Below are 12701 nucleotides of genomic sequence, written 5' to 3' on the forward strand. Positions count from 1 at the left end.
TTTAATGCCGAGAACAGCTGAACAACATGAAGCAGAATCTGTAGTTTGTAGCAACTGTAGGGCAGCAGGAGCAGAAGAAGAGACTGAGGCTGCAGTAGTTTGTCAATAGGACATTTTATTTCATACGTCTGTTGTCTTACAGTAATATAGTTGCTGAGATGACCACCGGCTGCAGCCTGGACACCTAAAACTGACAGCTGGACTACTTGAAGCAAACTTTTTTGTTCCTATATCTTTAAATCTTAAAATGATGTTGCAACAGAAAAAAAGCACATTTGCCATCAGATGTGTGGTGATGTCATGTCGGGTTATAGAGAGGTGTAAAAAAGAAGAAGAAAAGAAACCTGCGATGTTGTAAAAGGATCTGAATATGGCACATTTGGTCCACGACGGTCGTTTTATTATCTTGTTTTTCTCAGACATGTAAGAAAGGAAAAGGAAAAACTAAAATAGATGATAGTTTAGGTGTTTATCTCCCCAGAAGCACAGCATTAATGACAGCATATTGACAACACGGCTGCAGAGGAGGTCGCTTCTCTGTGAGCTTAAAATTTATCAGCCAATCAGGATCTCCCTGGTACAGAAACATCATCATCATCAGAAATATTAATAACTTCTTTTCATCCAAAATGAGAAGGGGTAGGGGTGAGAAAGGTGTGTGTGGGGGCGGGGCTGTTCGTGGATGACTGACAGGAAGGGATGGGACATTCACAGGAAGTAGTCAGGAGTGCGTCTGGTCACGTGAGGCTCACCGCGGCGAGGGGCGGGGTCAAACTGCAGGCTGAGGACGAAAACATTCAGTTACGATCAGCTGACAGGAAGTCACATGAAAATATCAAAACAACCTTCAGTTCATTCAAATATGCAGAAAATAAAAGTTAAATAATCCTTAAAATTTATTAGAATAAAAATAAAATAACCATAAAAAATTCTGTCTCAGAGGTGGAATGACTGAATATTAGGCCTGCAGTTCATTATTTTAGTAATTGATTATTTGGATATGATAAATTTTTTGGATAAAAATAATTGGCTCTTGAATAATAACAGATTCAGTTCCTGCAGCTCTTCACTCGGTCGACTCACAAAGAGTATTTGAGGGTGTCGTCCAGTTCCATGATGGCCGCCTGGTTGCCACAGCGATAGCAGTAGTTGGGAGCACTGAAGATGGTCACCACGTTCTTGTCGTGGCCCCAGTTGTAGCCCTGAGGGACGGAGACGGAGCAGAGTGAGACCCTGAACGCATCGTTCTCAGCTCTAACGCTCAGATCTCTGATGTTCTGGACGTTTCACTTCGACTCCATGATTTAATCCAAACAAACGTAACGTCGTTCACACATCTGCTTAACAATATTAAGTAGTGTGGTTGTCGTGGCGACCCGTTACCTCCATGACCAGCTGATGGGCGCGGGACACCAGCGTGAGGCCGTTGGCGTGGTTGAACGTCTCTGAGATGTCCTGACCGAAGGTGTAGCCGGCGCCGCGGGGGGAGATGCCCCACCCGCCGCGGTCGTCCGGGTCGGACCACAGCAGGTCGCACATGGGGCCCTGAGGGACACCAACAGTTACAGTGGGCAGACAAGAGGTACGGGGGGCAAACGGGGGCACGCGTACCTCATGTGGGACCTCCTGCAGGCGGTCCAGGGCCCGTATGTGGTCCAGAGTGTCGATGGACGGAGACAGGCCTCCATGGAGACAGAAGATCTGGAGCAGACAGGAACACATTAGCTTTAGGCTAACACCACAGCGGCCCCTTCTGGAGCCCCTTCCCGCCTCGCCGGCGCCCTCACCTGGCCGTCCACCAGCGCGGTGAGCGGCAGGTAGTCGAACAGGTCTGTGAAGTACTTCCAGACGTTGGCGTTGCCGTATTTCCTCAGGCACTCGTCGTAGAAGCCGTAGACCTGCGTGATCTGCCGGGACTCGTGGTTCCCCCGCAGGATGGTGATCCGCTCCGGGAAGCGCACCTGGAGGGCGAGGCCAGCTGGAGGTCAAGGCTCCGTTACAGGTCCATCACTGAAAAACCTGACTCAGTTCCTGCTCAGTGAACGCATCAGAGCCTCAGGCTGTGATTGTGATCCAGGAAGCAGTCTGGATGATGACTCAGCGATTCTGAGGTCATCAGCAGCTGCTCTTCCTGTCTGACATCACTTCCTATGGACTCTGAAGGGTTTACGGGAGCAGCAGTAAAGCTGCAGGACGACCTCTGACCTTTGTTCAGCAGGCGTTACCTTTAATGTGACCAGCAGGGTGACCGTCTCCACAGAGTAGTATCCTCTGTCCACATAGTCGCCCATGAACAGGTAGTTTGTGTCGGGAGACTTCCCTCCGATCTTAAACAGCTCCATCAGGTCGTGGAACTGACCGTGAACGTCGCCGCACACCGTCACCGGGCATCGCACCTGGAGAGGGAGCAGGGGGCGGAGCATTAGACACAACCTGGGAAACATGGCCGCCTCCCAGTGCTACAGAAACCAGGACAAACGGCGGCTTTAAGGATCAACAGTGAAAAAGACGCTGGAGCTTCCGATGGTTAATATTAATAACTACATAAATCAGCTGATTTTTCTTCATCTCGTTCAATTTTCCAGCTGTTCAAACTTTCAGGACAGAACCAGATGAGACCCAAACCCAACAAGGTTCGAAATGCAGTGAAATATTATTCATTTAACTCAGTTTTCAACAGATCTGCAGAGATTAATTTAGATTTAAAAACTGATACGTTTGGTGTAACATAGTTAATGTTGTAGTAGAGAATTCCACTTGTCATTACTCCCAAGTTTGGGTTAATGTGTAATGGGCGAAACAGCGCCCCCTTCTGGTGGTTGGTATCGTTAAATGTAGTGAACACAGCTCGTTGCCAGTTCATGAGAAATGGGCAGGTAGGTTCACTGACTTAACGCTCTAGTGAAATGTTATGTTAGCTTGATGCTAACAAAATGCTATTCTTTGTAAGGTGCTGTACCCGCGGTGATTATCCTGATCCCTGATCAGTTCCTATCCTGTTCCACACAGAGAGATAAACAGCATTTCATCTCATCCTGTCTCATTATTAACATAACGCAGACCCGATTGAAGTACCCGATCACCATTAGCAAGGTTACATTGGCAGAGTTTTCATTTAACCAAATTTAAGCCTTTTTAGACAATATTAGAAATACATTAAAAGATAAGAATGAACTAATAATTTAATTTTCTGTCAATAAAAAAACATTATATTGCCTAAAGTCAATTTAGATTATTAAATTTCAATAATCAATTTATCATTCAGATTAATTCCTAGTTTTAAACTAAGTTCAGATCATCTCTGAACTCAAACTAAAGTCTGATACGTTTTTCATAAACATTAAAAATTGTTAATGTTTAATTTTAGAGACAGAATCAGATGTAGTTCTAAATCCTTCCTTCAGGGGGCGTAATTCCCAGACACACCCCCGTTATTCCTGCCAGACCCCAGAGCGGTCGGGTCCGGTTCTACCAGAACCTTTAATGGACCGCTGTCCCGTCACCGAGGAAACGGACAGAAAACGTTAAAAATATCGATTTCAGTCAGAAAAACTAAAATGTTTCTCAGAAACAGAAAAGTGACATCAGACAAATAAAATATGTTTGATAGGTTCTGGTTCTGTTCAGTCCAGTCAGGATCAACAGAATCCAGAGCATCAAACAGCCTGGCAAAACTTAGTGGAAGGACAACATGTGGTAGAACATTAGAGCAACAGACCGGAGCCTCCAGAACCTGATCTGGTGCCATCTGGTACCGCAGTCGGCCCAGAACCAGAACCAACAGAAGCTGTTCATCTGGACTGAGACAGAAACTCCAGGACGTTTACTGGCAGAAATTAATCTATAAATGATTTAAATGTTTTATCGGAATCAATAAACGGAAATTAAAAAAAATATTTAGAATAAATCTGGAACTTTAATCAGTTTAACTTTGACCCCAACAGGAAGTGATGTCACCACTTCCTGTTCTCTGGGAACAGGACCAGCCGGGTGAGGACAGGTTCAGAACCAGAACCTCATCAATTCGTCCTCCAGCATTTCTTCTTCTGTGGTGGAGCCTGTTTGCTGAGTTCTGATTGGTCGCCGCCGTTTGGATCAATAGATTAGTAATTCATGTTTCAGAGGCTGGACCCATGCTGGTTCTGTTCCAACCTGTGTGGGTCACTGTGACCAGAACCGATTCAGAGAAATTAACTCACTTCCTGGACGTTGGACTCCTTGGTCAGAATCTCCTTTGCCTGAAAGGAAAACACAATCAGCAGATTAATAATCAATATCAAGATATGGATCAATCACAACTTCATCACATTTTTCAGCTCATGATCAGCTCATCACATTTTCCATGTCCATGACCGGACATGGAAACCGGTCAGAACCGACCGGTTTCCATGGAAACCACCCATGGAGGACATAAAGCTGGCCCAGTAGAACCTGAATAATCTGATGTTTATAGGAACAGCAGCAGAGGAAAGGTTAAAGGTCACGACCTGAGCGGCTGCTGGGGTCAGGAAACCTCCATGATGCTGTTTTCAAATGATGATAAAATATTAAATATTATTATGACCACCACAACTAACCAGCATAAACAAACTGATATTATTGACTCCTAATTAATAATAAATATTTATTTTCTAACATAATTTATTAAACGCTGCATCATGAGGATGACAGTCGGCTTTCCTGAGCCTCAGACCAAAACAAACATGGCCGACAAAGCGTCTGATTGGCCGATCAGTCAGTTAGGTTGTACTGGAGCCGGTCAAACAGAACCGCCTTCCCTCTCTGAGAGTCTTTATTTATTTAAAAAAATTATTTTTAATTTGTTTTAAGTTTTTATGGGGAATAAAACCATTGCCAGGCCGAGCAGCTGTTGCCTTGGCAACCAGTACTGGATGTTTTTAACTGAACATGTGGGCTGGTTTACCAACACTGATATGACTTTAATAAAACAGGAACATATTTTACCTCATCTTCACTTTCAGAACCATTTGATATTTTATAAACTACTCAGAGGTTCTGGTTCATAAACAGTTCTGAACTCGTCCCATCTGATCCATAGATCAGTTATTAATTATAGTAAAACTGGTTCTGATACCTGCTGGTGTTTAGAGGAGAAACATGGTTTTCTCTGCAGGTTTGATGTTTTCAGACTGTTATTTACATATGAATGTGTAAATAATAACTCCTCAACTGACTGGAAACCCAACAGGAACGAGCCGAGACATCAGAGATAATCAGAGATTATTATAGTTGGTCATATTTCTGGTTATTAAAATAATAAGACTGGATGGGAGTCACTCTGCAGGGCGGCTCAGTGTCAGTCCAACATGGCCGCTGCCTCCTGGTTCATGTACAGTCTGATAACAGATCTGTTTCAGATATATATCTATATAGATACATCTATATAGATATAGGTATATATTTATATATTTATATGAAACAGATCTGTATTAAACAGAGCTGGAAGCTGCTTCAGCATCTTTATTCTTTAATGTTTTCATCAAACTTTTAACAAAAATATATTTTTTCTCATGTCTTTGTTTTCCATAGATGGAGGGAGTGGTTATTTTCTCCAGATAAAACATGGCTCTGTTAATTTAACCTCAGTTCACTCATGAGTTTGTTTTTTAGGAATACCAAAATCTGCTGGAGAACCTAAACATGACTTTTTAAAAGTTCAAAATCCAAATCCACTCCAATATGTATTAATTCTAGGACTGCACCGACTGCAGTTTTCTGGCAGATCGCCGATCTTTTAAAAAGCCTAACTTACCGATTATGATTTTGGCCGATACCATGTTTTTGTCTGAAATGTTGCTCAATATATCAACAATGGGGTGACTATTGTTAGCTGTAAGTGTGCAGACTTGACTTGGTCGGTGGGTTTGTCAGTCGAGCTTCTCTCACAGGAGAAAAGAAAAGCATAGCGGTTGATTTTCAGACCTTTGCCAAGGTTGATAACATCAGTGGATAAGATCAGCTTCACACCAAAATTAAGGAATTCAGCACCAATAAATTAGCTGGCTGATAAATCGGTGCACTCCTAATTAATACGCAGACTGGAAACAGTCTTTGCTCTGCCGCAGAAGCTAACGTTTACAGCGGCTCAGCCAATCAGCAGCAAGGAAACGACTGACGCCAGCCAATAGCATGTCAAGGTCGCATTTAGATACTTTGGCTCCATCGGCTGCAGTTTCTCTCTATGTTTTAAAAATTAATGTGAATAAATTTGATTTCCCAGAGAAATCCATGAATAGAGGAGAGTTTGCCGTTTCCTTGGAAACCAAAAACAGCAAAGCATTTCCCGTTTGTGGAAAATGCAAACGATTCATAGTAGGTCCCAGCGGCTCGGTCCAATTCCTTATTCAAAATCGAGTATTTGATTTATGTTCCTGCTGCTTATAGATGCAGAGAGCGCAACACCAACTAGTTCTACCATTAATGAAACATTAATCAACCAGTACAGATAACTGATCAGGGGGGAACTTTATTTTAAAAACAGTTGTAGTCAAAGCAGTAATTCACACAATTAATTATGACTGATTGAACTATTCAAGTTAAGTTGGGGTACAATAATCATTACACACAGAAGTAATTTTAATAATTAGTGAAAAAGCCTAATAACTACAATAAGCCTCTAGATAAAATCTGCAGCTCTTCATTATTCAGGTTTCTCCTTTGATAGACCAGATCTAATCAGCTGATCAATCCCATGAAGTTCAACTGAAACTATGACGACATCATGGTGGAAATATGATGAAATATTGCTTAAAGTTGTTGTAAAACGACTGAGTTAAGATTTATACCGTAAATCTTTTAAATATGAAGTACTAAATGTTTTATTTTCACTGGAATAAAACTCCAGAGTTTATATCTGGCCTGTTCCTCCTTCAACGATCGTTTCCTGATGTCCATCATTCATGGATTGTCAGCCAGAAACATCCTGACACTTTTCAGAAAGCGGTATGTTGGGGTTTATTGCAGGGATTCATAAAGACAATTATTTGAGCTGAGCGGCTCTAAATTTATTTCTGTTGCAGCAACACGGTGGAGCCGTCTAAAGTCTGGGAGGCCGGACAGCTTTATGCAACAAAACCTCTGATCGATCCGGGGAGGGTGCGGTGGAGAGCAGCACGGCGTCACATTAACCGATCCGCTGGTCACTTAGCTTCTAAAACCAATACATACTGGAAATAAGGGCGTTTCAGCAGATAAGGAAAGGGAAAATCTAGTTGGTTTAATTAACGGACGGTAAAATGGGCTGCGTCTATTTGATGGGTAACCAGGGTGCGCATTTTTAGCCCGTCAGTTTTTAATTTGTAGTTTCCATAAATATCTTCACAAATACACTTTTACCTTAAAAAAAAAAACCTGAAAAATTGGCTGTGATTTATTTTCAACACGGCACACAAACACCGTCGAGCTCTGTACGACAGCTCTAAAACTGGGCCAAAAACCCTCAACGTTACTGCCTTTCCAGGAATTAGACCGAGCCGCTGGGGCCTACTATGAAATGGAGGTCAGTGGAATCAGACGGGAGTACCTACCTTCTCACAAAGCGTCCGGACTTGGTTCTCTGTCAGCTGCTTGCACTCGTTGAGTTGCTCAATCCACTGGTCTAACTCTTTAGTAAAAGTCTTATCCTCCATGACGGCGACTGTGGTAAAAACTGAACCAATCTGCGTTTCAGCCCCTGGCTTCAGCTCCGCGTATTGTTATATCAAACCCAGTCCCGCCAAACAGCGAACAAATTCAACAACTACACCGAGAAATATTGATATCTTCAGATCACTTCTGTCATTATAAACCAGGTCTGTTAACTTCCCGACATTAAAAACTGTTTCTAAGAGCTGCGGGAGCGAAACGCATCGAAAGTCCCCGATGCGGCAGAACGGAGCGGCGTCGCAGAGGCTAAAAGAGCTAGCTGCAATAACATCCGGGTACTTTAGCATTGCGCAGATCCGACTCAGCAGCGACGCCGGGTGGAGAGGCCGTGAACTGCAAAGGAGCGCTAGGTGGCGCCAACATACGTTTTTACTTTTGAATACTGTATATCAGTATGATAATAATAACAATCAGAAAATTATTGGATAGCTCTTTAAAATAACTGTTAGATTAGCCAAAGTGTTTAAAATTGATTTTTTTAAAATAGCACCACTTAACTGGTTTGGAGACGGCTTAGTAAAAACTGGCTTATGGCAAAATAAAGTGAATTACAATGATCAATACGTGAAATAAAAGACTGAACAGCCTGTTCAATTATTTAAAAAATGGTTTTGGCCAGAAATCGTAAAAGAAGGTTGTCTACTTATTAATTTTGTTTGTTAAATTTAAGATTTCAGCCAAAAAGCACAAGATTTATCACTGGAAAGGTGCAACTGAAAGACATACCAAGGACATCTACTGTACTTAAAAAAAAACACTAAACTTCCAGTGATCATATCTACGGTTTACGCTACATTCACCTGAACTGACTAACTCAGAATGATGCAGCAGTCTCAGCAGATAGAAAATAGTATTAGAACAGCTCAGTTTGTGTACAAATAAGAGGAGAGAAACATTATTTTTATCCCGGCTCTACTTCTGTAGTTTAGCAGAAATCCGTTGTGAAGTTCCATGTCGCCGCATGGTGGCAGTATGAATCCACCAGGGTGTCTCACTGACCACACAGAGCTTGAAGAAGCCATTAGCTTCCAGTCCGCTTCGTGTTTACCGCAGCTAGCTCCTGATGGAATAATTTATTATTCTTTACGTGACTTTAATGAGTTGAGAGCTTAGATCAAACCGGTCCTGTTGTCGGTGTAGCTATGGCTCATCTGACTGAAAACCCCGCTGATAAAGAAAGGTAAGTACAGCTCACTTAAAACTAACGGAGTTAGCTCCTCCGCCAGCTGAAACCCCCTAGAAGCACCGATGAATTTAATAAAACAACAGAATATGGTCGCCTTTATTAGATAATTGCTCCCAATTCTGCAAACAGGTCGATATAAACGTCTCTCTGTAATTCGGCATACATTATTTCAGATTTTAGCTGACTGATGATACAAACTCTGGTGGTTTTCCATAAAGTTTGGCTTGGTTCTGAGCTCCTTAGCATGACGTGTATTATCTCTTCTTCGGTTTATTGTGTTTCAGAACTATAACCGCAGATCCTTCCAATGTTACTTTGAATTTCAAACTTATCTTCTTCTAAATGTGAGATAATTGTACAAAGTCGAATGAAAGCATTTCCCTTTTCCGTCAGGAAGTCGGTTTGAACCTCCAGGTTTTTCTCTCTGAATTCACTGTAGCGTTTAGAGGCTTTAAGGTTTTGCTTTAACTATATAAAGTTTCTCTCATGTCTCCATCCAACAGGATCTACTGTGGAAAACCTCACTAAATTAAAATTTATCAAACAACTAAACAGAAATGTTTTTAGTTCTGGTAAAAAGTGATAAAATATCTTATATTTAATGTTTTACTGATGATTTGGGCTCTATATATACTGTTATCGGGGCCCACGGATGGATTGTAAAGGTGCAGGATAATAACCACTCCAGGAGGGAATAATGTTAATCCTTCTTCAATGAAGATAACCGAAGGGAGTACAGCTGGGTGGTTTATGTGCTCTAACGCGATGCAGACGAACTTTATATGTCCACACCAGTCAGCGAGCATCCAACAGAAAAAGAGTCCCGCCACCAAACATTCCCCTGGAACACACACCCACTGCATGCAGAGTTCCGTTAACGAGATAAATGCACAGTGACGCACCTAAACTCAGATCGACTTAGCAAGTATGGGAAATAGTGCTGCATCAGCAGAAACATACAAGTACTACACTACCATACCAACTTTATTTATGAAGCACTTTATACACCGACAGGACCAAAGTGCTATTCACAATCATAAAATACAATACGATAGAAAAGACTGAAAAATAAAATACATACAGACACAATGAAACAAAGTGTAACCTCTCAGATTTGGCCAAAAGCCAAAGAAAAAAGATGGGTCTTAAGAAGGGACTTAACAACAAGTGAAGAGGCCAAAGGAAGATCATCCCATAACTTGGGAGCTGCCACAGAAAAAGCCCGGTCACCTCTGAGCTTGGATTTTATTGTTGTTACCTTCAGGAGCAGCTGACCTGAGGGAACGGGAGGGTGTGTGAGAATGTAACAGCTCAGACAGATAGGGAGGGGCAAGGCCATTAAGAGCTTTAAAAACAAATAAAAGGATTTTAAAATGAATCCTAAAATGTACTGGTAACCAGTGTAAGGAAGCTAAAACAGGGGAAATATGGTCACATTCTCTTGTTCCTGTTAAAAGACGTGCAGCAGCATTTTGTAACCTCTGAAGCTGGGAAACATTAAGTCATTGACTCCTATGTAAAGTGCATTACAGTAATCCAGCTGTGTGGTCACAGATGCATGGATCACTGTTTCAAAGTGTTGTCTGGAAATAATAGGTTTTACTTTGTCTTAAGTGGAAAAAGCTGGATTTTACAACGGCTTTAATCCGTGTTTCCAGCTTTAGACCAGATTCCATCTTGACCCCTAAATGTGTAATGACAGGCTTGACATACTGGACCAAAGAGCCCAGATTGGTCAGGGAATCTACAGTGGATCTGCCAAGTATCACCACCTCTGTCTTATCTTCATTAAGTTTCAAGACATTTCAAATATATATATATATATATATATATATATATATATATATATATATATATATAGATAGATATATATATATATATATATATATATATATATATATATATGCGCTGTGGGGTTTTATATTTCGACCTGATTTAGTCGCGATGCGATCAATATGTTAAAATAAAAGGTCATGATTAAATTATTAAGCAGGGCTCTTTTACAAACCTTGTTACATTAAAACAGATGAAGGAAGTGAGTTCCAGTTGTTCCTGTTGCTTGGGAAAAGAATAAAACAATTTTTTAAAGTTTTGTATTAAAGCTTGACTAAATAAAAGTTGATTATTTGGTATCTTAGATGCTATATTTTAAAAAAAGCCAAAGCTTGGTTGATTTTTTTGTGTATTTGGAACAAATCAGAGCTGCTGTTAGGGATTAATTTAAGGTTTTATAATGTAAATATCTTTAAATCATAATGTTGAAGCTGCTGATGTCGGACCTGATCTGATCTGCCGTGTTTCAGGTTCATCTGCGTCTATCCCATCTACATCAACAGCAAGAAGACGCTGGCGGAGGGACGCCGGATCCCCACAGAGAAGGTTTGTCTTTCTGTCTTTATGAGGCACCGACCCGGTACCGACCCGGTACCGACCCAGCTGCTCCTGTTTTGTCTCCAGGCGGTGGAGAACCCGTCCTGCGCAGAGATCCGTGACGTTTTGACGGCTGCAGGGATGAACGTCTACGTGGAGGTAGAACCCGACCGCTTCCCTCACAGACGCTCCCGGGTCCAAACACAGCACCTGATCCGTCCTGGTTCTGTTCTGGTTCCGTTTGTCTTCCAGAACAAGATGCATCCCAGGGAGTGGAACCGGGACGTCCAGTTCAGAGGTCGGGTCAGAGTCCAGCTGAAGCAGACGGACGGCAGTCTGTGTCAGGACAAGTTCAGATCCCGTAAGTTTCCAGCAGGTGGCGCCTCTCCTGGTTTTTCCTCTCCTGCAGCTCAGAAGCTAAAACTGAAATGTTTTCAAAACGTCCAGAACCCGAGAACCTCTTCCATCCATCAGAGAATGCTTCTGGTTCCTAATCTCTCCTGTGATTAGGAGTGCAGTGCAGTTAATGATGCTAAGTTAATTAGCATCATGACTTTTATTTTCTTATCCGTCCCGGTTTCTCTCCTCATTCTGGTTTTTACCATCCAGTCCTGGATGTAAAGTTTTTAGTAATGATTTTCTGCAGTAGAACCAGAACAGAACCGACCCGGGAACGTTTCGGTTCAAACGTAACCAGAAGATGTCCGGTTCTTCTCTCCAGGGAAGGACGTGATGTTCTACGTCGCTGAGATGATCCCCAAACTAAAGACTCGAACCCAGAAGAGCGGAGGAAGTGACAGCAGCACCCAGCAGGGCGAGGGGGGCAAGAAGAGCAAGAAGAAGAAGAAATGACCTCAACCTTTCTTCTTCTTGAGTTTGAATCTGAGTCAGACTGAACTAAACCCTGAAACTCCAGCTGCTTGTTTTCATTTTTCCTGGACGTTTAAAATCTTCTGCAGAATTCATCTGTTAAATATTCATAGTTCCATCTCTAACTGTGAGCTGGACGTTTTTCATCCAGCAGATTTCAGTTCTTTAGTAGAAACAGAATAAAATGTTTTTGTTATGAATCTTAACGTTTCATTTCATCTCCTCAAACATCTTTTTAATATTTGTTTGTTTGAGCTTCACTGTTTCCTCGTTCAGTTCGTCAGAAAGACGAACTGAACCTTTAACTGAGTTCTGATGTTTTTCATTTTTATGAAAATTTTTTTTCATTTTTATAAACAGGAAATTTAAAGTTTTCTGTTGATTAAAAACAGAAAACTTTAAATTTCAGTAAAACAGTTTGAAACTGTTGAGCAAAAGCTGACCTAAAATAAAAAAAAAAGCAAACATCAAAGACTTTGACTAGGCCGTTCGGCTGTAAATTTGCTGGTTGACTATTATGGGATGTTAACAGAGAACAACAATCAGTTCATGTTCGCTGTAGCTTCATGATGACCTCTGAACTGAACGCTGTTTAAACTCTCATACGTGA

At 41.7% G+C, this 12701-nt stretch overlaps 2 protein-coding genes across 2 annotated transcripts; one reads left to right on the top strand and one right to left on the bottom strand.

Annotated features, from left to right (window-relative positions):
- Positions 1-95: 95 nt before the first annotated feature.
- Positions 96-7949, bottom strand: LOC122828563 (serine/threonine-protein phosphatase 2A catalytic subunit beta isoform). The gene is made up of 8 exons (XM_044112207.1): positions 7548-7949; positions 4200-4238; positions 2226-2396; positions 1788-1961; positions 1612-1701; positions 1384-1545; positions 1084-1202; positions 96-781 (listed from the first exon to the last, which is right to left on the bottom strand). Exons 1-8 carry the CDS (start codon positions 7647-7649, stop codon positions 709-711), a joined length of 930 nt encoding a protein of 309 aa, XP_043968142.1. The 5' UTR covers positions 7650-7949; the 3' UTR covers positions 96-708.
- Positions 7950-8644: 695 nt separating this feature from the next.
- Positions 8645-12136, top strand: srp19 (signal recognition particle 19). The gene is made up of 5 exons (XM_044112210.1): positions 8645-8845; positions 11155-11230; positions 11309-11380; positions 11474-11582; positions 11943-12136. Exons 1-5 carry the CDS (start codon positions 8808-8810, stop codon positions 12071-12073), a joined length of 426 nt encoding a protein of 141 aa, XP_043968145.1. The 5' UTR covers positions 8645-8807; the 3' UTR covers positions 12074-12136.
- The last annotated feature ends 565 nt before the right edge of the window (positions 12137-12701 follow it).

The sequence above is a fragment of the Gambusia affinis genome, linkage group LG03 (assembly GCF_019740435.1).
Source record: "Gambusia affinis linkage group LG03, SWU_Gaff_1.0, whole genome shotgun sequence".
Classification (NCBI taxonomy): Eukaryota; Metazoa; Chordata; class Actinopteri; order Cyprinodontiformes; family Poeciliidae; genus Gambusia; species Gambusia affinis.